This window comes from Dysidea avara, chromosome 1 (assembly GCF_963678975.1).
Source record: "Dysidea avara chromosome 1, odDysAvar1.4, whole genome shotgun sequence".
NCBI classification, from domain to species: domain Eukaryota; kingdom Metazoa; phylum Porifera; class Demospongiae; order Dictyoceratida; family Dysideidae; genus Dysidea; species Dysidea avara.
The window spans coordinates 50,510,978-50,533,022 of record NC_089272.1 but is presented as its reverse complement, the minus strand read 5'-3'; the positions used below and the strand labels follow the sequence as shown (position 1 = coordinate 50,533,022).

Below are 22,045 nucleotides of genomic sequence, written 5' to 3'. Positions count from 1 at the left end.
CGCGATTACAGAAAGAGAATGACTTTTTTGGACTTGTCTAACACTGTGCTATTACTGGAGAACAAAGTAGTATTCAAAAGCAACAAAATGCCAACCAGCATCATTGCACTTAAAGCTTCCAGTGTTCTAAAGATCCTTAACAGTGGAATAATAGAATTTTCAGAAAACAAAGCACTTAATATAATTTCCTTCAGCTACAATGTTGGTGGTGAATTTATACAATTAGCAGAAAAATGTAGTATAATGTTTGTCGGAAATTACGTATGCTCTATATTAGGAATCACGCCCCTATCTTATCCATTTTGCATATTTCAATACTATGGTGCAACCAAATTGCACCACCAGCAACAAAGAAATTATTCAGTTGTTTTCTTTAGTAACCATTACTTCAACAGTAAACTATGCTACACATACATGCCTATTGCTGATTGCCGTTGGCTACCAAATTCATTATTTACAAAGATACTTCCAGTAGTTGTAAACAGCCAATACATAACATATATCAATAATTTTAGTACAAACCATAGTGAAATTATGTTACAAAGATATGACCTATGTCTCTGCAAAGGAAGAACTCGCCCTGATTGTAGCATCAGTAAATTGGGCTATTTCTATCCAGGACAAACACTAGAGCTGTACATTTACTATAAGAGCAGTGGACAAAACAGTATAAAAGTTAAAATCACACTTGAATCTGACATTGACCAATTGTACATATCACCATGTGTGGTTACTACTGGTGAAATCCTACAAACTGTTGAAGAAAATGCTTGTACCAGTGTAAATTATACTTTAGGATATTCTACAAATGGTAAGTGTGGACTATTCCTAAAAGATATTTTAGAATCCAATGACCACATCAGGTTGTTTTATGTTGAACAATTTGCATGTCCATTCGGTTTTGTGAAAAATAATGGTGTATGTGTGTGCCATCCTCAACTTGTTAAAGTAGGGATAACCAACTGCAACATTAATGACCAGACGATACTACGTCCTGCGAACAGCTGGATATCAGCTACATCTCATAATGATTCTCACACTTATCATACTTCTCTGCAATGTCCATTTCATTACTGCTTACCCCATCCATCATACCTGAACTTATCCACTCCTAACTCACAGTGTCAGTTTAACAGATCTGGTATCCTGTGTGGACACTGTCAACAAGGTCTCAGTGTCATGTTTGCTTCCTCTCAATGTAAACATTGCTCTAGTATTTATATGTTTCTTGTTGCTCTAATTGCAATAGCAGGCCTTCTGTTGGTTTTAATGTTGTTTATCCTCAACCTCACAGTAACTGATGGAACAATCAATGCTATTGTTTTGTATGTTAATATTACTGGTATTAATGATTCTGTATTATTTCAAAATTTTACACCAATTTATACATTTACATCACTAGCTAATCTTGATTTGGGTATTCAAACATGTTTCTACAGTGGTATGGATGACTATGCTAAGATGTGGTTACAATTAGCATTTCCCTTCTACCTCATCTTCATTGCTACATCACTCATCATAACAAGCCGTTACTCCACCAAAATACAGAGGCTTACTGCACGTAGAGCACTACCAGTTCTTGCTACACTATTCCTATTGTCCTATACTAAAATACTCCACACAGTATCCAGTGTCTTGTTCTCCTATTCCATCATCACTCAATTACCCAGTGAACAGTCTACATTAGTGTGGTCAGTAGATGCTAATGTGCCACTACTTGGAGTGAGATTTATCATCTTATTCATAACATGTCTTGTCATATTCCTAATACAAATGCCTTTTACCATTATTCTTTTGTTCAGCAGGCCTCTAAGAAGATATCGCTATATCAATAATTTCAAACCATTATTAGATGCTTATCAAGGACCATACAAAGATGACCACTATTACTGGACTGGAGTGCAGCTTTTGATGCGTGCAGTGTTTCTTGGAATATCAACATTAGACAAGAAAACAAACCTTATGATTGGTACAATCATCATTGGTATAATGTGTGTAGTAACTGGAATAACACATCCATTCAAGACTAAGCTTCTCAACTATCATGAACTAATACTACTCCTTAACCTACAAGTGTTGCATATTTTGGTGCAGAACAGTTCCAGTCTGGCCACCATTAATATAGTTATTGCTATGGCTGTAGTTCACTGTACTCTTATCATGACATACCACATAATCACTTACATGTGTGGTGGAGTGATCAAGAACAAGATAGAACAAGGTGAAAAATCAATTATGGGATGGATTACTAGCAGGCACAAGTCAACAGTGCAAAGTTTTCAACTTGACAATGTTCCAGAAGTCAGGTTTAACTATCGTGAGTATCGAGAGCCTTTGGTAGCTCTAGATTAATAGTGAATGCAATAATTATAATTATATCAAAGGCTATAAACAACAGCACTTCAGCAGTAGATTTTCATTACATACACATACAATGTATTGCAGATATGTCTATTGTGCACATGACATAATTTATTTTATAACAGCGGTAGAGGAAGTTGACAAGCTGTCATTGTGGAGGAAGGGAGTGGCTGACCAAGTATAGATTTTTCTCAGCCAGCAGGGGGTCTCCCAGAAGTTGTATATAGATATAATTATTAAAAGCATTTCTATCATGTGCTGTACATGTATATAAAACATGATGGACTTATGTATATAAATTACCAAAAACATATTATTCTAAACAGAGTTTGCTAAACTGTTTCAGTAAAAAGCAGTGTTGCAATGTATAATCATGCTGCATTAATATAAACAGTACAATTAAAGGAATCTGTATATGTAGCACATATAGACACTTGATGATGAGTCAGTACAGTGATAAGGTAAAACTGCAGACTAAGAGTTACCAGGTAGCTTAAGCAACATTGTTTTACTACATACTCATGTATGCAATTAACAGAAAGTGCACTGACTGTTGTATTGGGTATATTCTATCGTTTTGCAGTATATCCCACTGATGAAGCCCTGCATCAAAGTAAAAGAACTAAGAGAATATTATTAAAGCCCGAAGTTAAAAACTCCAGTAGGTGAGAATCTCAAATGTGAAAGACAACATGATTTATGCATTCAGTTGGATCAAAGGTAAACTGAAGCCATATCATATCCTAAAACTATAAACACAGTGAAAATTGAAACCATACACAGCTTCCTTGTTTATCTCAGTAGCCACATTGTCATTTTGTTTATGAAGTCAAATGTTTCAAAGTGTGGGATAGAAGGCATCTCATAACCTGTAGGATATCATCACCTTGATTTCAGCAATTGTCACATCAAGTGTGTCAAAGTGTGGGATAGAAGCTAGTTAAACCATGCCTGCACTCATAGGATATCGATATTGTACTCATGGTGGAATTTAGCCCCACACCTAGAAGTATATAGTAGCTTAACTAGCTTTCATTATTAGGGACCCTTATAAGGATGTAATCCCTATATTATACTGCAATCCTTATTTGTCTTATTACATAATCGGTTGATATTACATATTACATATTAAAATTATACAGTGTATAGTAAGATTTGAGAGAACATGTTCTTAAACAAACATACAAACCATTACCATGCACTCTACCATACTGTAGCTTTACATCACACACATCATGTGTCTAAAGATTGCACATTCTGTTCAAGAGGAGTACATGCATGTGCTTAATCCACTGGCACTAGAAAACTATCTTCACTTTGCTTTGTGACATCATTGTATCATTATCTTTTGAATTTAAACTCAGAAGTAACAGTTAAGGATTAACTTGTTAAAAGTTCAGTGGAATAAATATTTAGACGCTTTATTTATTTTTATTTTTTTATTTTAATGGTTCTGAAAAAGACCAAAGTCTTCTATAACCATACAAATTAAATTACATAATTATAAACCTACTGTCTCTCCAATACATGTCTAATAATGTCTTAAAAGAATTTGTGTCCAAAGCATTTACTATCACATCAGTTGGAAGGGTGTTCCAGTCATTGATTATTCTGTTATTGAAAAAATTTAATCTAGTGTTGGTGATGGCCCTTTCCTTATATAACTTCAAACCATTAGATCTTGTGGTGTTACAACTTATGACAAAAAGATCTTGTTGTGGTACCTCAACTAAGCCCCTGATAATTTTATGGGTAGTTATCATGTCCATTCGTTTTCGCCTGTAGTAAAGAGAAGGTAAGTTTAAAACTTGCAATCTTTTCTCATAAGTCAACATACTCAAATCTGGAACCATCTTGGTAGCATGCATGTATTTGCACTGCTTCTAATACTCTAATGTCCTTCAATAGGTAAGGATTCCAGATTATAGATGCATAATCCAAGTGGGGTCTAACAAGGCTGATGTACAATATACAAAATACTGTTGAGGTGAGGTGAAGAAAAGTACGCTTGATTATTCCAACCATTCTGTTTGCCTTCATGGTGGAAAGGTTGATATGCTTTGAAAATTTGAGATTACTTGAAAAGGTGATGCCTAAGTCTTGTTCTTCACTATATTCCTGAATTCTATGTCGTCAGAGTCAACTGTAAGTGTGTAGCTACCACCACTTGAAGAACCATCTGAAGAACCTAGTGACAGATACTTGCATCTGGAAGATCCTTGCCAAGTCTTATTCCACTGCATAAAATAAACTAAATCGTTTTGTAGCATAGTATGGTCAACATCACTTAAAATTGGATGGTAAATTTTTGTATCATCAGCAAAAGTCCACAAAGAACTCTGTATATAATCATTGATATAAACAATAAGCAAAATTGGGCCCAGAACACTTCCTTGTGGTACGCCACTGAAAACGGGAGATACATTGGAATACGTTCCTCTAACACAGACTCTTTGTGTCCTGTTTCTAAGGAAGTTATAAATCCATGAAAGTACATTACCATCAATATCATAATATGCTTGTAGCTTGGATATTAATCTTTGATGTGGTACCGTATTAAATGCTTTATGATAGTCAAGATATAAAATGTCAACTGGTATTTTATTGCCCAGGCACCGAGTCCAATCATTTAAAATTTTGAGTAGCTGCAATTCACATGACCTGCCAGGACAAAAGCCATACTGGTGGTCATTAAGCAATAAATTAGAAGCAAGGTGATGCATAATAATAATGGTCTTTGATAATAGATTCTAGCATCTTGCAAACTACTGATGTCAAGCTTACTGGTCTATAATTGCAGGCGTCAGTCTTGGGTCCTTTTTTATGAATAGCAACTACAGTGGCGAGTCTGGTAAATTTCCTTCCTTCAAAGATTGATCAAATATAAGGGTTAGAGGGGTGATGATACTGTGGCGAACATTGTACAAAATGCAAGGATGACACTGGTCTGGACCAGCAGATTTATGAGGTTGCAATCTTTGTAGTTGTAGTAAAACCATCATCAGGTGTTATTTGTATGTCAGAGAGGGTTGAATTAAAGTTCCTTATGGGTAAGATGGGTATAGTGTTAAGATCCTCTCTAGTAAAAACACTACAAAAATAATCATTTAACAAATTAACAACATCATTATCATTGTCAGTAAAACTACCATCCCCTCTGTTGCAGCATAGGAATTCCTTTTAAAGTTTGATTAACATAGCTCCAAAATTTCTTGGGATTGGTTGAAATACTTCAGGCTAGATTTTCTTCAAATGAAAGTTTGGCTTTCCTTACAAAAGATGTGCAGCAATTCCTTGTTTTAGAGTAGATTTGCTAGTCAACAGTTTGGCGGGTAAAGTGGTATCTGTTCCAAGCTTTGTGCTTTGTCTTTATGGCCTTTGAAACCACTCTATTAAGCCACGCAGGACGTTTATAGGAGCCTTTTTAGGAGTATAAATTTGTACTGACTTCATCCTATTTAGTTTCTAGAACTTTCACTTTGTAACTGACATCATTAACTGATACACTCATTAATTATTGTAACTTTTAGTACTTACTCTGTAAATGGAGTTGCTCTCTCTTGCTTCTGAGGTGGACCAGATTATTTGCTGCTCAACTCTCTTTGTGTTAAACTTTATTCCATGCTTATTATCTTTATATGTATTTCTCTTAAAACCAACAATCTGATTTTCTAAAAGCTGTAGCTGATGCCTGGCCTGTTTCCACTGGCTGATCTACATGGTTGCAAATGCCAAGTGTATTAATTATGAATTATCCAAGAATGGATTTCAAAGTTCCCTAATAGAGTATTCAAAATCTATTTATGATCCTGTTAAAAGAGATCAATCTCTTCTAAATCAAAACAAATAGACATACTCAAGCAACCTTGTATATATAGTGCAATCCATCAGAATGAGCAGTATGGGCACCATATGTGTATTACAAATATCTTGATGGTGAGAGCCACCTTAGGAGTCAAATCACATCAGCAGATATCTCAATGCCTACATACATTAATTTCTAAGGGTCATTACACCAATAATTTGTTAGTTACTCTGTTTATGTTGACTAAATGCATGAAAAACATCTTGTTATTCTTCTACAGTATATACATCAAGCCCACACATTCTTGCAACTAAACACATCACATATATACTTGTACATCTACTATACTTAGTAATACATGCATGTGCATGCACAAGTACATGCACAATTCATGTACATGCAACTTTTGATCAGACTGCATGCTCTGGTGTGTGTGTTTACACCCCTTGTAATCATCTCATTGTGGCCATATCATGCAGATATGCAATAACTGGAGAAGCACTTACGTGGGAACAAACTTCATCTGATCGTGATATCTCATTTGGATGAAATTGCTGTAACCTTCACAGAATGTTTTAAACCAAACTATATAGAGGGCCATTAAACTATTAATCATCACTTTATCAACTAAGTTAACTATTGCTTTGATTGTAAAATTGTATGAATTATAAAGCTGGTGATCATGATGATACCTTATAAAAGTTGATAAAATGTAATAAAATCACTACTACATGATAAAAAGTGTTATAAATTGATGCTTTAAAGAGTTTGCATGTAATGGCATAAAGTCTTATCAATGGTCCTTATCACAATCAACTTTCCAGAGGCTGAGGTCTAAGCTTGGCAGGTCACTGCAGTATCGTTGTTGTTGACCAGTTTCAAATGCTTTGGGAATTATGACTTTAATATTATCGGCATTGGTACATATCACCTTGGAGAGACGGACATGGCGCAGTGAGTTCAGCTGATCTTCAGTAAACACTCCTGGTTTCTCTACATAGAATCTGTCTCCATTACGGATATTAGCAAAAGATTCACCAAGGATACAAGCAAACGTTGCACCTAGGTTAGATCCCTCTATTTTCTCTTCAGCCACTCCTCCAACAAAAAGATCGATACCATCCTTATAACCTTTTGGTCCATATATATATTTGAGTTTATCATCAGTTCTGTCATTAGCATATTTAGAAGAAATACCATATTTCCTGTCACAATATTGCTGAAAAGCACGATAGGATGGAATTCCATGTTCACGTCCTCGTTGAATGCTACGAGACACCAGATCATGTCCAAGGCTTGTATCATTGTGGGCAAAAAGCTGTGTAGTAAATACCCTATTAACGAATTCATCAAGCTCTCTTGACTTGTCATGAAGAAGGCCTCGCAACAACGGGTCTGTACCTCCGCTAACAAAATACTGGATAGGATTGAAGAAGGCTTTCCTTAAGTCAAGTGGTCCAATAGGCAATGTATTGTAGTGTTCATCAAGCCTAGCAAACATTGGGTTAACCAGTGAGTGACCAAATCTGAATGCAGCGGCAGCGAAAGAGTTTGGTATTGAGACATCTGCATGAGGATCATAGCCAGTATATGAGCCAATAAATGTTTTAAATGCTTTTTCACCAAACAAAAGTGGCAAAAACTCATCATAAGTGATAACTTGCATCATAGCACCAACAATCTTACGACCTTCTTGATACAACCTCTCATCATCCCAGCAAGGATTAAGCTTAGCCAATTCTCTTACAATACGATTGTGTTCACGTAACCAAATTGTGTGCATAACAGTCAAAGCAACATGCTCATTTGCTCTAACATCGCCACCAACAAAGAATGGCACATTTTTGTCGGAAAGTTCATCTCCAAAAGGAAGATTACCTTTCAAAGAATCAGTTCTGCCTCCCTCCTGCAATAGACCACCAGAGAACAATCGTAGTGATTCAGCTACCTCTTGAGTTGACCCGTAAACATTTGAGGCATCCTGGTAGTGTGTAAGCTGATTGATTTGCTGTCTGGCTACATCATAAGTGGAATTAGCATTATCCATACAAGTGCCTACAGACCTGGTTATAGGCAAACATTTTCCTTTGTTAGGCCCCTTTACACCAAAAACTGGATCGTATGGAGATACATTGATGGGATAGCAAAATGGACAAGTTTTTACCAATTCACAGGTCTCCTCACAAAGGGAAGTTTCATATTCAGCAGTCAAGTCAAAATCGTGATCAATAAACTGACCCCAGAGCATAAACATGTGACTAAGTCCTGTACTAACACGTGGGATATCCCTGCAAATGAAGCTACTTACTCTTCTTGCACTAGGCCATGGACCAGCGTAGGGGTCACCATTTACTTGCTGATCATAACCAACTGGTACCAATATACCATCTTCATATACAGCTGGTAATAGACGTCTAAAAGCTGTGTTGGAAGCACCTTGGAGTGGGTTGAGAAGATTGTTACATGTTCCATCAGCTGAACGAAACTGGCCCACAGTAGAAACTGAACAGTCAAACATACTGGTGGGATTAATGCACTCTGCAAAATCTAAAATTGTGTGCATGTCTTCATCCTTGAACTTAAGTAGTCTTTTGATCAGTTGATCTTTTAAGCTGGGATCTATCAAGCTAAGAGCATAGGTGAGTATTCTTTCAAACTTCGATCGAGCAGCACTGTGACGGGAAGCCAGGTAACCCATTGGATGAAATCGCCTTCTGATCATTGATGAAGAGTTTGCAGTCATCAAGGTATCATGCTCATCAACTGAAGGAAACATGGACTCTTTCCCTATCAATTGGATCGCTCTCCTTATTGCATCATCCAGGGGCAGGTAGTCTGTGAAATAAGAAAATAATTTTCAATAATTTGTAACAATTATAAGAAAATAAAAATTGGGTACATTTTGTGGAGCTCTCTTCATAAAGTCAGTCACACATTTGAGCGTATGTTATATGCATGTACAATTGTACTACAGTAGCAAATATACTAGCTAGCTATATAACATTTATGTCAATAATTTTAGGTTTCTGCTTATTCCACTGTGCATCTTATCAAAATTCATTAGAGTTGTTGCACACCCTAGCTGATGTTACCCCAGTGTATATAGCCACATGGTGTAGGGTGTGTGAGTAGATTGATATGAAGCTATCAGGGTGGTATACCTACCAGAAGCCATCTAGTGGTAAATGTTTACAAACTTATGCAGCCAAAACAATGTTAACACCAAGGCTGAACTAATCTCTTCAAGTTTGATTGTAAGAAATTAGAAACCATACCATACATGTGCTCCATCTGTCTAACACAATTAAGACTATAAGGAAGTTATTGTTGTATAGTGGTATCATTGCATAGACACAAAATAAATTAAACAATGACCCCTGGATTAAAACCATTCAATAACCACATTAGTAAACAGCTGACAGTATTACTTGTATGGTTGTGGGTTAGTTATAATATTTCTATGTACATGAAGTGTTTGTGAAGTTTTGTTTCAGTATGGGAACCAGATACTTTGTAACGCTTACATTGTGATTCATAATAAACATGAAGATTACTCACCAGATCCAGAACTAACATCTTCATCAGGTTCTTCATGAACAGTAGAAGGGAAAACTATGAGAGACAGACAACACTTAATATAATAATGCAGCTACATCTATTGCATGCAGATACAGCACCTGTTATATTACTTACCTTTGAGTATTATCACTTTGTTGTAGTATACTCCACGACCACGTACTACTAGACGATATGTACCAGCATCTGATTCAGCAACTTTTGCAAAATAGATTCTTCCCAGACGGTAGATCAGCCTACCCTTGTCTGCACGGAGAGTTCTGCCATCCTTGGTGAATTGGTATCTCACATGTGAAGTTGGTCCATTATAATCAAAACGTAAGTAACAAGAATTTCCACTTTGAGCAGCAACTATCATTGACTCAAAACTAATACCATAACTACTAACTGCTAGTGAGCTTATAGCTACTAGCGTGAAGAAATAGGAAAGCCTCATATTGTCAGCTGAACTGTTTCAAAACTGAAGCTGGTTTCCAGTTGTCATTGCTTTTATACACCAATAAAACAAGGCCAAGCCTTAATGTTAGTGGCTAGGGTGAGGACACACAGAGCCCTACATACCAGATAAATCAAACTTCTTATCAACACAAATTACCTCACACATGCAATTGTGGGGACACTATGTAGAGCTTCCTATATTATTGTGTGCTAACATGGGATCAGCCATGCAGTTCAACACTACTGCACTACTGTACACCTAGTGCTAACCCATAGAGACGACTATACGATATACTATAATACACAGGAAATGAATAACACTAAACCATAGCCACATCTGCCACACTTGATATGTGATGATTAACAACAATACAGGAACAAGCAAGTGTAAGACATACACACATTATCTATGTAGGCTGGACATAATAATCCCAAGGTATTTTGGCATTGTACATGCTAATGTGTAGGTATCTTGATTATCCAAATGTGTAAACAAGATCACATCCTGAATGTGTACATATTCATAAAGTGTATTAAACTAGAGTATACTGAGGGAGGTATAGTAGCTTCCTACTATACTATACATAAGATGTGTATGTAAATAGTTGTAGTTGAAAATGTATGAAATAATTTCATAAAGTGTTCCTGACATCATTCTCACATTTGCAAGTTTACATGCAAGACTACATAAGTGTACACTTGGTAACATAAAATTTAATTTTGAAGCCATTACTCAAAATAGCAGTGTGGGAGGGTGGATTATTTAAAATTCTTTATAAGCTGGACAGCTGAATTATACAATTAGCTATATAGCTAAAACTTAAGACTGCTCTCCAATTATGTAACTTTAAAAGGTGTTGGATGGCTGCATTCAGCCACCAGTGGTACAAAAAATCAAACCCTTGATGTGGTAAGGAAAATGACGATGTGGGTGGGGGATTATAAAGTAATAATTTAGTTTATATGGTGTAATTATAATGGTACACATTCACAGGTGTAGATGTACATTGACAAGATTTGTTGTAGCTGTTAATGACATCTTCATTTTCACTATCCCAGTATGGAAATTTGCAATAAAACAATGATTACATTCAACTGATAGTTGCATTGCTACAATAGAACAATAAGTTACCAATCTTCACTACAATTGACTCTGAATGAACACATTACATCATTTGTAGCAAATTAAAGGCCTACACCAGATGGTTACACTCGGCTCATGACAGTGTACATTTTAACATTTGGTACAATGTATGTAAGCCGGTAATTGCAAGGTATATCACACACCTAAATGATAGGCATATGTACACTAGACCAAAGTTACCATATGCATGTACACACACACACACACACACGCACACACTATCTACAAATTTAAATTAAGGCATGCTACACCAATTTAGGTATCCATGTATGCTTAACAAACCGGGATTAAAGATCTTCTTTATGATAAATATTTTATTTTATTTTATAAACAACAGTCTAATAGGCTACCAGATTGTGGGGTGTCCACTGCCTGAATATGGCATGTTTACACTACTGAAGTAGAGTTGTGTCGCATTCTTCATATTAGTAACATCATGAACTTTATTCAATATCCATTTTTTGTTCCAAGCTTAGAGTCTCTATAGTGTGTAGCTATATAGCTATAATAAAGATTTAAAGCTATTAAAAGTTAATGATACAACTGAAACTACACTTTAGATTAAGAAGAATGGCTGAGTACTACATATTGATAACGAATATCCCAAATGGGAAACTGAAGGTTTAATGGTTTCTACTCTAAAGGATATACAGAACTTTTCACACAATTGCTTATAATTCTGTATATTCAAGTCTGTTTCATTAAATATTTTCGTAATTTATTAATTATCAAAATTGTGAGTGTGTGTTTAGATAGATTAGAAATCATAGCTCTACTCTTATACATATGGCCATGGGTTGACAGAGAAGCATTATAGACTTTTGAGTATGTTAAGAGAATTTTCATAAAGTAACACCATAAAACCATTATTTGGCATTGAGAAGATAGTTCTGAACGTCGTTTGCGGTTTACAGTGGTTTGTTTCCTTATTATAGCAAGGAAGTGTAATCAAACGAACCACTGTAAACCACAAACGATGTTCAGAACTATCTTCTCAATGCCAAATAATGGTTTTATGATGAAAATTCTCTTACGAAAGTCTATAATGCTTCTCTGTCAACCCATATGCATAAGAGTAGAGCTACCATCTCTAATCCACCTAAACACACACAATTTTTTCCATACTATACAGGATAGGACAGTTGTACAACAGAAACAACATCCTGAAATGTGGATAAGATCAGGACACTTGTCTATATGTACATAGTTGTGTATGTACATGCATGTATGTAGTTTCAGACTCCTGCAATCAGACACAAACACTTCAGCAAGGTCTAAGGTGCCTGGAACAGACATATACCTCCGTACACATAATTAATTTGCATCCAATTGCAAGAGATTTACACAGTAGGAAACCACACCCAGTATTCTGCACTTAATCTATATAGTGACTACTGCTGTTCATCACAGCAGGAAGTAATCACTACAAATGTTGTTACATACAGCCAGCCAATTTGCCTGCAGCCATGTAGTGAGTTTAGTCTCGAGCATCATTGTTGGCAGTTACATAGTGTGCAACACACCTATATTTACACCAGTCAATATTTTACACAGTCTTCAGTATTGATGTTAAGTTCATTCAATCACTCACATGTTGAGTAACACAGTGACTGTCCTCCTACATGTATCTTTATGCTGCTATTTCAACTGCTCTCTTATAATGCATAATATATACTGCTGTTTCACAATCAGTTCATTGTGGAGGGTTTGGTAATTTTACAAGGCCCTTGATAGCTGATATGATATAAAAGACAGCTTTGATGACAGCTTAATAGCATTTTGATTGCAGGCCAAAAATGTAAGCCATCAATGCAGTGACAGACTCTGAGACATCTGGGGTAAAGATAGCATTAGTTCTGCCCAGCGACGTCCTTTGATGAGCATTTCTACACATCAGACCATTTGTCTTTATTTTATTACTCAGTACTAATTCCAATGCAACATTAACAGTAAATAAACTCCATTGGCTGGATTGCTGGTAAAGTGAAAGCTAGACCATTAATTTTAACCCATGCAGTCAGTAAATCACCTTTGTGAACTACTAAAAGACTGCATGTGTGCATGTGAGCATGAATAGGCAAATCTACATGAACATAATAATTCGGTCAGTAAGTAACAATCTCAGTCAACTGCCATGCGTCATCATTAATGCAAGACAATAACACGACTTTACACAGAATTCATCTTGACCAAAGTGGTCACCTTTGGGACACAAACTAATTAGTTTGTAGAAGGACCAGTTGATTAATTTAAATTTTAAATCAACATTAAAAACTATAATTATAAAAAAGCACAACTGTGCAGACTTCTGTATATAAAATAAGCTCAAATATCATACGGTTATAATGTATAAAAGAATTAAAATTGATTTTCAGAGTTCCTATTGCATAATAGTTTTGGTGCAAATAGTTTTATCAATGGTCATTATCGCAGTCATCCTTCCAGAGACTAAGGTCTACATTTGGTAGGTCACTGCAATATTGTCGTTGTTGACCAGTCTCAAATGCTCTGGGGATTATGGCATCAATGCTATCAGCATTATTACAGATCACTTTGGAGAGGCGGATATGATGCAGTGAGTTCAGTTGATCGTCAGTAAACACACCTGGGTTTTCCACATAGAATCTGTCTCCATTACGGATATTAGCAAAAGCCTGACCAATTATACAAGCAAACGTTGGACCTAGGTTAGATCCCTCTACCTTATCTTCTGCCAGTCCTCCAACAAAAAGATCAATGCCGTCCTTAAAACCTTGTCGGCCATACACATACCTGAGCTGGGATTCAGTTCTGCGATTAGCAAACCTTGAAGGAATGCTAAATTTCCTGAAGCAAGATTGCTGAAAGGCTCGATAGGATGGGATTCCATGTTCACGAGCTCGTTGAATATTACGAGACACCAGATCTTGTCCAACATTCATATCATTGGGGGCAAACAATTGTGTGGTCATTACCCTGTTAACAAATTCATCAAGTTCTCTTGACCTATCATGAAGAAGGCCACGCAACAATGGGTCGGTACCTCCACTAACAAAATACTGGATAGGATTGAAGAAGGCTTCTCGTAAGCCGAGTGGTCCAATAGGCAATGCATTGTAGTGTTCATCAAGCCTAGCAAACATTGGGTTAACCAGTGAGTGACCAAATCTGAATGCAGCAGCGGCAAAAGAGTTTGGTATTGAGACATCTGTATAAGGATCATAGCCAGTATATGAACCGATAAATGTGTTAAATGCCTCTTCACCAAACAAAAGAGGCAAAAACTCATCATAAGTGATAACTTGCATCATAGCACCAACAATCTTACGACCTTCTTGGTACAACCTCTCATCATCCCAGCAAGGATTAAGCTCAGCTAATTCTCTTACAATGCGATTGTGTTCGCGTAACCAAATTGTGTGCATAACAGTCAAAGCAACATGCTCATTTGCTCTAACATCGCCACCAACAAAAAAGGGAACATTACCATCAGACAGCTCATCTCCAAAAGGAAGATTGCCTTTCAAAGTATTAGTTCGTCCTCCTTCTCTCAACAGACCACCAGAGAAAAGTCGCAGTGATTCAGCTACCTCTTGAGTTGACCCATAAACATTTGAGGCATCCTGGTAGTGTGTGAGTTGATTGATTTGTTGTCTTGCTATGTCATAAGTGGAATTACTTGGACGCATGCAAGTACCCACAGATCTCGTGAGAGGTAAACACATCCCTTTGTTTGGTCCCCTTATACCAAACACTTGATCATTTTGTGAGACAGTGATGGGATAGCAAAATGGACATGTATCTTCAAACTCACAGGTCTCCTCGCAAATGGAAGTTTCAAATTCGGCAGTTAAGTCAAAGTCATGATCAATAAACTGACCCCAGAGCATAAATATATGACTGAGTCCCATACTGACCTTAGGGATATCCCTGACAACTAGTTTACTGACTCTTCTTGCACTAGGCCATGGACCAGCAAAAGGATTGCCATTTACCTGTTGATTGTGACCAACTGGTACTAATATACCATCTTCATATACAGCTGGTAATAGACGTCTAAAAGCTGTGTTGGAAGCACCTTGGAGTGAATTGAGAAGATTGTTGCATGTTCCATCAGCTGAACGAAACTGGTCCACAGTAGAAACTGAACAGTCAAACATACTAGTGGAATCAATGCACTCTGCAAAATCTAACATCATGTCCATTTCTTCATCCTTGAAGTCAAGCAGTTTTTTAAGTAGCTGATCTTTAAATCTGGGATCTATCAAACCAAGAACATATATGAGTATTTTCTCAAACTTTGATCTAGCAACACTGTGGAGGGAAGCCTGGTGACCCAATGGATGAAACCGCTTCCTAATCATTGCAGAGGAGCTTGCAGTTACTGGATTATCATGTTTATCAATTGAAGGAAATACAGGGCTCTTGCTTAGCAACTGGATTGCCTTAATTACAGCTTCCTCCAGTGACAAGTATCCTATAATAAAATTAGTGGTGTATATGAGATTGATATCCATATAAGTCTTTAAAATGCTTAAATGTATTACTAACACTGCTTACCAGGTGGAGAGTTATCAACTTCTGGCTCATCATAAACAGTACCCAAAACTGTTAACAATAGACAAGTACATAATAACACATGAACTAACAACCAATACATCATGTTTATAGCCTATGTACTATATAGTACATGTTCCGTAAATACAAGCTCTTACCATTCAGTATTATCTCTTTGTTGTAGTATACTCCACGACCACGTACTACTAGACGATATGTACCAGCATCTGATTCTGTAACTTTTGCAAAATAGATTCTTCCCAGACGGTAAAACACTCTTCTTCTGTCTGCATGGAGAGGTCTGTTATCCTTGGTAAAGTAGTACCGCACATTTGAGGTTGGCCCATTGTAGTCAAAGCGCAAGTAGCAGGATCTTCCATTTACCGTATTAACCAAGCTTGAATCAATGCCATAGCTACCTACAACTACAGAGCTAATAGTCACAAGTATAAAGAAATAAGCTAGCGTCATTTTAAGTAGCTAGTAAAAGATGACTGAGTTTTACTCACAACTCTCATAGCTTTTATACTAGAATAAATCCTTGCAGATGATGAAAACACCTGTGTCGAAAACCCTACAGCATATTAGGTAAACTTCCCATAAACACAACTTAATTGAAGACGCTAAACTGATTTCCATCTTATGTACTGATGTACATTTCAGCAGTTGTATAATACAACCACTGATGCAACACATTACAAACCCATAATACAGCTAGCATTGTTTATTCTTTATACAGGAAACACTTAGGAACGACTACCCATTATGGATGACATAATATTAAGTTATATACACAGAACTCAAGTGCTGTCTGCATGCTTTACTTGTGTACCTGCAAGCCCATGACAATATAATAGAACTGCAGTATAGTGTAGTGAGTGCAAAATGTGGCTAACCTCAATGAGCACCTTGTCATCTTACTTCACTAATAAAATCTATTATATAGCTAAGCAATGTTACTTGTAATATATACAGCATCACAAAATTAATGATCATACAGAAATACATACACAAGAAATGGTGTATGTATTGTATGGTTTACCTATTTACATCTTATCAGCTTACTTTCTGTAACAGCTTAAGTGAAACAGACTCAAGGTACCAGTTTAGCAAACACAATTAAGTTGTTATTTTCCTGTACTGTTTCATAGTTAAGAGATAGCATAGAATCTTTTATGCTATAAAAATTATTACACCATTAATGTCATGAATGATCAACTCACAACATTTTATAAACTATTGCTCATGATAATTATGTCACGACATGTAGTTTAATCACATTAGGTACTTTTTAAAACTATATCAGGGTTTAATTTGGGTTGGGGGGTCAAGCCCCCTTTGACAAACTCACACTTACCTTAAATCTTAGCAAAAATTTTAATGAAAGTCTGAGATACACTACTGCTTCCCCTTACTCTCATAAAACCTTATTAATTTTTTCCCCTTTCCTAAAATATTGAAGAAGTTAATTTAGGTGTATATATACCACACCTGTGGTTGAGATCAAAAGTGCTGCGCTGTGGTATGTAATTGATATATCACCCTCTGTGGCTACACTTACCATAATATGGTGTAACTTCACACATTCCGCGAAATCCTTATCTAAGCGGTAAACAAGTCTCTATAACAAGCACCTAAACCAACCAATTAAGCAAGAAGGATTTTCGATGAACTCTTGTCTCCTTCACTAATCATGAGTAGATGGGCATGGCACCGCTAAAGAGTCTAAAACATCTGATCCATCAAGAATTTCTGATTTCTATTTTCAACAAGTGCTGTTTCACTATAAATTGTTATCTATAATCATTTTATCTACTGGGGTGTAGAATATAACAGTTATAACACGATTACTTGGGATATGACAATATCTGCACTTGTGCATATATTTTGTCATATCCCTCGTAACCGTGTTATAACTATAAAATGTATTTCACAATCATTGTTGTATGGTACAGTAGAATTTTGTCGCAATAATTTTACACATTGACAGAGATTTCTGTGATATTTAACAGGTGTAGTGTATTCTATAAAAATTTCACAGCTGTAACTTCATTAACCTGCAATTCTTAATAAAATAAATCTGCCCTACCCTGTACATTACTACATGTACACAACATCATAAACACTTCACACCTGCAACAGCAATATTGCTTGATGTAAACCAGATAGCAAGCCTGACAATTCTTTTGTTTTATAAACAGCAGCCATTTCATTGCTTTCAAATTATGAGGTGCCATTTTACAAGTACATGGCATCTTTACACAACTGTGCCACATTATGCACTAGGGATTCTTTAGTGATTGACACCCACACACACGACACAGTGGTACACAACACTATACACACACATGCATTATGATACAGACTGCTAAAGCACTACATATATTTTCTTATTGAGTAATTAAATTAGGATGGAAAACAGTTATTATACAGTATTCTGCTCATCAAAGACTGCTAGAGTCATCAAGTGTTTTGGCTAGCACAACACCTGTAACTATGTGAAGTACTATAATATGAAACTACAATATGTATAAAAAATTTCCACCATGAACATTACATACAAGTATTCTTGTCTTACAAAGCCCGACACATCTATACTGAAAATATTTGAAGAAACAATCTACTGTAACAACAACAAAATTTAGGGGCAATGTGGCTACCTGGGTAGCATATAACTTGGGAGTCACCAATTTATGTAGCTAGTAGTAAACTATATCCTTAGTGTTGGGAGTAACGCGTTACATAATATTATTACTTTTGTGGTAACTAAGTAATATAACGAAATACGCTATAAAATAAAGTTACTGTAATTACAAATGTAACCGTTACCTCAGTAATATAGTTATTGTAACGAATCTATTATTACTACAAGTAACGAAGTTACTGAACTCGTTAGTAATCCACTGAGTAACGCCTAGCCACAACGAAATAATGAAGCCTACTGAATGAAGCTTATTCACCAGCTTCTTACTTATAACCACATTTGCACACTGTCTAACAACGCAATCATGTCACGTGATAAGGTGGTAGTTTCACACGTGACAACTTAAGGCTGTGGACACAGTAATATAATATGTAATATTATTATAGTTACTTCATTTTATGGGAAATATGTAACTGTAACTAAATAGTTCAGTTGTAAGTAATATGTAACTAGTTACTTTTAAAAGTAACTTTCCCAACACTGTTGATAGTAAGACACAAAGAAACGACAAGCAAAAACTTAAGTTACTAACAAAAAAAGTTTAGTGCATGCTGCTAGCATTATCCTCCCAAGCTGAGTAGTGCCTCTCATTGCCATGAGTGGATACTATAATATTTAGTGACCCCACTGTGTATCTTAGAAAAAATCCTCATAAAATTTCTTATCATTGTTATTAATAAACAGTTCCTCCAGTAACCCAGTTTCTTAGAACAAGAAATTATCAGGGCTGGGAATGAAACATTACAATGATTAGCCAGCCAAGTGATAACTTTTACACAAGCACATTTCATCACTAAGGTACTACACACCCATTTCACACACATCCATGGAGATCAACCATCAATATTTACTAGTACAATCCAATCAGTTACTTCACTTGTTGAATAACAGTGGGAAATTAGTGAAGCAGATGTCTGCACTACTAGAACATCAGTATATACACATTGTAACTTAATATCACACAGGAGATGAACTCAAAGTGTTTCATTTAGTAAAATTAGTGCACATCAAAGGTAATAATTATTGTATAGGTATAACTTAATAACACAATAAACATTATATACATGTGCATTAAATTCCATATTTTTATGACTGCATCATTTTGTCTGTGAGCAGGTTATAATTTTAAATGCGAGTTCGACTGTCTCAAGCAGCGTTTACATGTCTTTAGCAGTTGCAGCAGTCTCGGAGTGTACACTTGATGAGTGAGAAATTTTATGTCCATGACCTACGGAGGAGACACCAGTAGTTGTGTAAAGAATGGAATGAATATAATTAGGTACATACATGCTAAAGTTGAGACTTCTATAAGTTCCTAGACACAATTATGTTTATCTGGCACTTTAACAATTCATGTGCTGATGCAAGGTTAATCACATGCATGGGTGTATGTATACACATATTAAAGCACTATGGCAGTTTGATACGGATGTGTATTCTATCAGCTCTCCAGGAGATAAAACAGCAGAACCAAAATATTTTTTGAAGTCCAGGCTTCTTCTATGAAAAGTTAAGTTACAAAAAAGATACATGCCACGGAGCATTCTGAAAACAACTATCACTATTACGTGCACTGGTGTGGCCATAAGTGACAATTACACTTCTCGTGGATCCATCACTAAATATGCAACTAGACCTAGTCAACAAATGTGGAGGTGGATGTGTGCATAGAAAAATAATTTTTTCTAGATAAACACATTATACAGTGGAACCTCCCTTATCTGGGCACCTCCATTATTGGTCATGTGGCTTGTAGTTTATTGGCCATACTGAAGTTTGGTTTAAATGAAAACACGAGGAGAGAGCCTAAAGGTTGCTGTTTACCTGTTTTGTGGCTTGTTAATTCTACTAATAATAACTACTATTACTTGGTTGCTAGGTAATAATGGATTTTTACAGCCCAGGGGAGTGACCATGAATGTTCTGTAGCGACTTCCCCTTCTGCCCACTAAACTGGGTAATTAGAAACAGTGGAAATGGACAAATCATCATATAAATGTACCCTAGAGTAAAAAAAAAAAAACGTTGTTTAGTGGCCACCTCTTATAGACCACCTCCTTATAAAGACCACCTCTTTACAAAGACCACATTATAATTAGATCTCAAAGATGGCTAAAGCATATTGACCGCTTCATGGTCAACTTTTATAAAGATCACCTCAACATCCTGTCAGACCGTTTTAGCAAAACAGCTAAAAAGACTAGGCTCTTCATTGATACAGTAGGTTGTAGTGTAGTAGCTAGTGATGTGCGATATATCGAAAAAATATTGATTTTGCAATAAGTTTGTCGATATCATTATCGTATCGATTTTCGGTACTGCTTTAGTAGATTTTGATATTTATCGAAAAGGCAATATTTTGCAATAATTATTGAAATATCAAAAATATTTCGATAAATCTACAGCATTTAACATGTGATTGTGCAATCACGCTAGAAATGAAGGTTGGTTCTGTACTATCTAGCCACTTTAAAAACTTGTCTACCAGTTTTCTAGGCCTATTATTAGTTTTATGCAATAGTTTATGTGTAAATTATATTTCAAGCATATTTATAAATATCGGACGCCTACGCAATTATACCACCCACACAATTAAAAATTATCAAAAATCGTATCGAAATTTCAATATTTACCCCAATATCATATCGAAATAAAAATCCTGATATCGCACACTTCTAGTACTAACTACATTTCACTTACATGGAATATTTTTGTATGACACATTCTGGTACCATAGTATTATCTATGCTGGTACAAACTAAGCAATGATGGTGAGTGAAGTGTAGACAAAGAGATGACATTGATATGAGTCATGAAATACATGTTTGAAGCTTACCAAATATTACCATGTAGTAGGGTGGTCTTTATCAAAGGTGACCACAAAGTGATCCTTAGCTATCTTTGAGATCTAATTACAATGTGGTCTTTGTACAGAGGTGGCCTTTGTACAGAGGTGGTCTTTATAAGAAGGTGGTCTTTAAGAGGTGGCCACTAAACAAGAGTTTTACTCTAGGGTACGTTTATATGACAATTTGACCATTTCCATTTTCCATTTCCAAATACCCCACTAAACTGCATATCTATCACTAACTGATAGCAATAACAACATTACTTGGTCACTTTAGCACGATAGCATGTTATTCTTAGTTACGGACATTTCTGAGATACGGACAATAGTATGTACCAGACTGCCCGGATAAGAGAGGTTCCACTGTAGTCACTATACATGGAGTTATTTACTACTTGTGCTTGATCTGACGTACATCAAAGGTGAAACTGGGTCACCCCAGTTTAATAAAATAGGAGGTGTGTGCAGATCGAAACCTACAGTTCAGGCATTGATAGTTTAGAATATAAGACTTTTTTTACAAAGCAAAAGGTCAATAAGTGGATGCAAGCTACTTTAACAGAAACAATGGCAAGCTTCATTCATAGGTACTCTCATATGCACTAAAACTGAGTATGACTGAATTAATGCTTT

At 36.0% G+C, this 22,045-nt stretch overlaps 2 protein-coding genes across 2 annotated transcripts in view; both read right to left on the bottom strand.

Moving 5' to 3' along the window:
• Positions 1 to 6,809: 6,809 nt before the first annotated feature.
• Positions 6,810 to 16,587, bottom strand: LOC136247300 (uncharacterized). The gene is made up of 6 exons (XM_066038913.1): positions 16,019 to 16,587; positions 15,864 to 15,911; positions 13,743 to 15,780; positions 9,860 to 10,191; positions 9,725 to 9,778; positions 6,810 to 9,001 (listed from the first exon to the last, which is right to left on the bottom strand). The coding sequence occupies exons 1-6, from the start codon at positions 16,329 to 16,331 to the stop codon at positions 6,960 to 6,962; spliced, it is 4,827 nt and encodes a 1,608-aa protein (XP_065894985.1). The 5' UTR covers positions 16,332 to 16,587; the 3' UTR covers positions 6,810 to 6,959.
• A 2,946-nt stretch (positions 16,588 to 19,533) lies between these two features.
• LOC136267932 (uncharacterized) overlaps positions 19,534 to 22,045 on the bottom strand; it is a 38,271-nt gene continuing 35,759 nt past the window's right edge. The window contains exon 29 of the mRNA XM_066063138.1: positions 19,534 to 19,792. Within this exon, the coding sequence (XP_065919210.1) occupies positions 19,722 to 19,792 (71 nt within the window). The 3' untranslated portion in view covers positions 19,534 to 19,721. The remainder of the gene's footprint in view (positions 19,793 to 22,045) is intronic.

What these genes read in the sequence shown, in the direction of transcription:
- LOC136247300 (XM_066038913.1), bottom strand. Translation starts at nt 16,331, where the DNA reads ATGACGCTAGCTTATTTCTTTATACTTGTGACTATTAGCTCTGTAGTT. An exon ending in CAAAGAGATAATACTGAATG is followed by an intron (nt 15,912 to 16,018) that starts GTAAGAGCTTGT and finishes TATTGTTAACAG; the next exon opens with TTTTGGGTACTGTTTATGAT. An exon ending in GATGACTGCGATAATGACCA is followed by an intron (nt 10,192 to 13,742) that starts TTGATAAAACTA and finishes GTTTTGAAACAG; the next exon opens with TTCAGCTGACAATATGAGGC.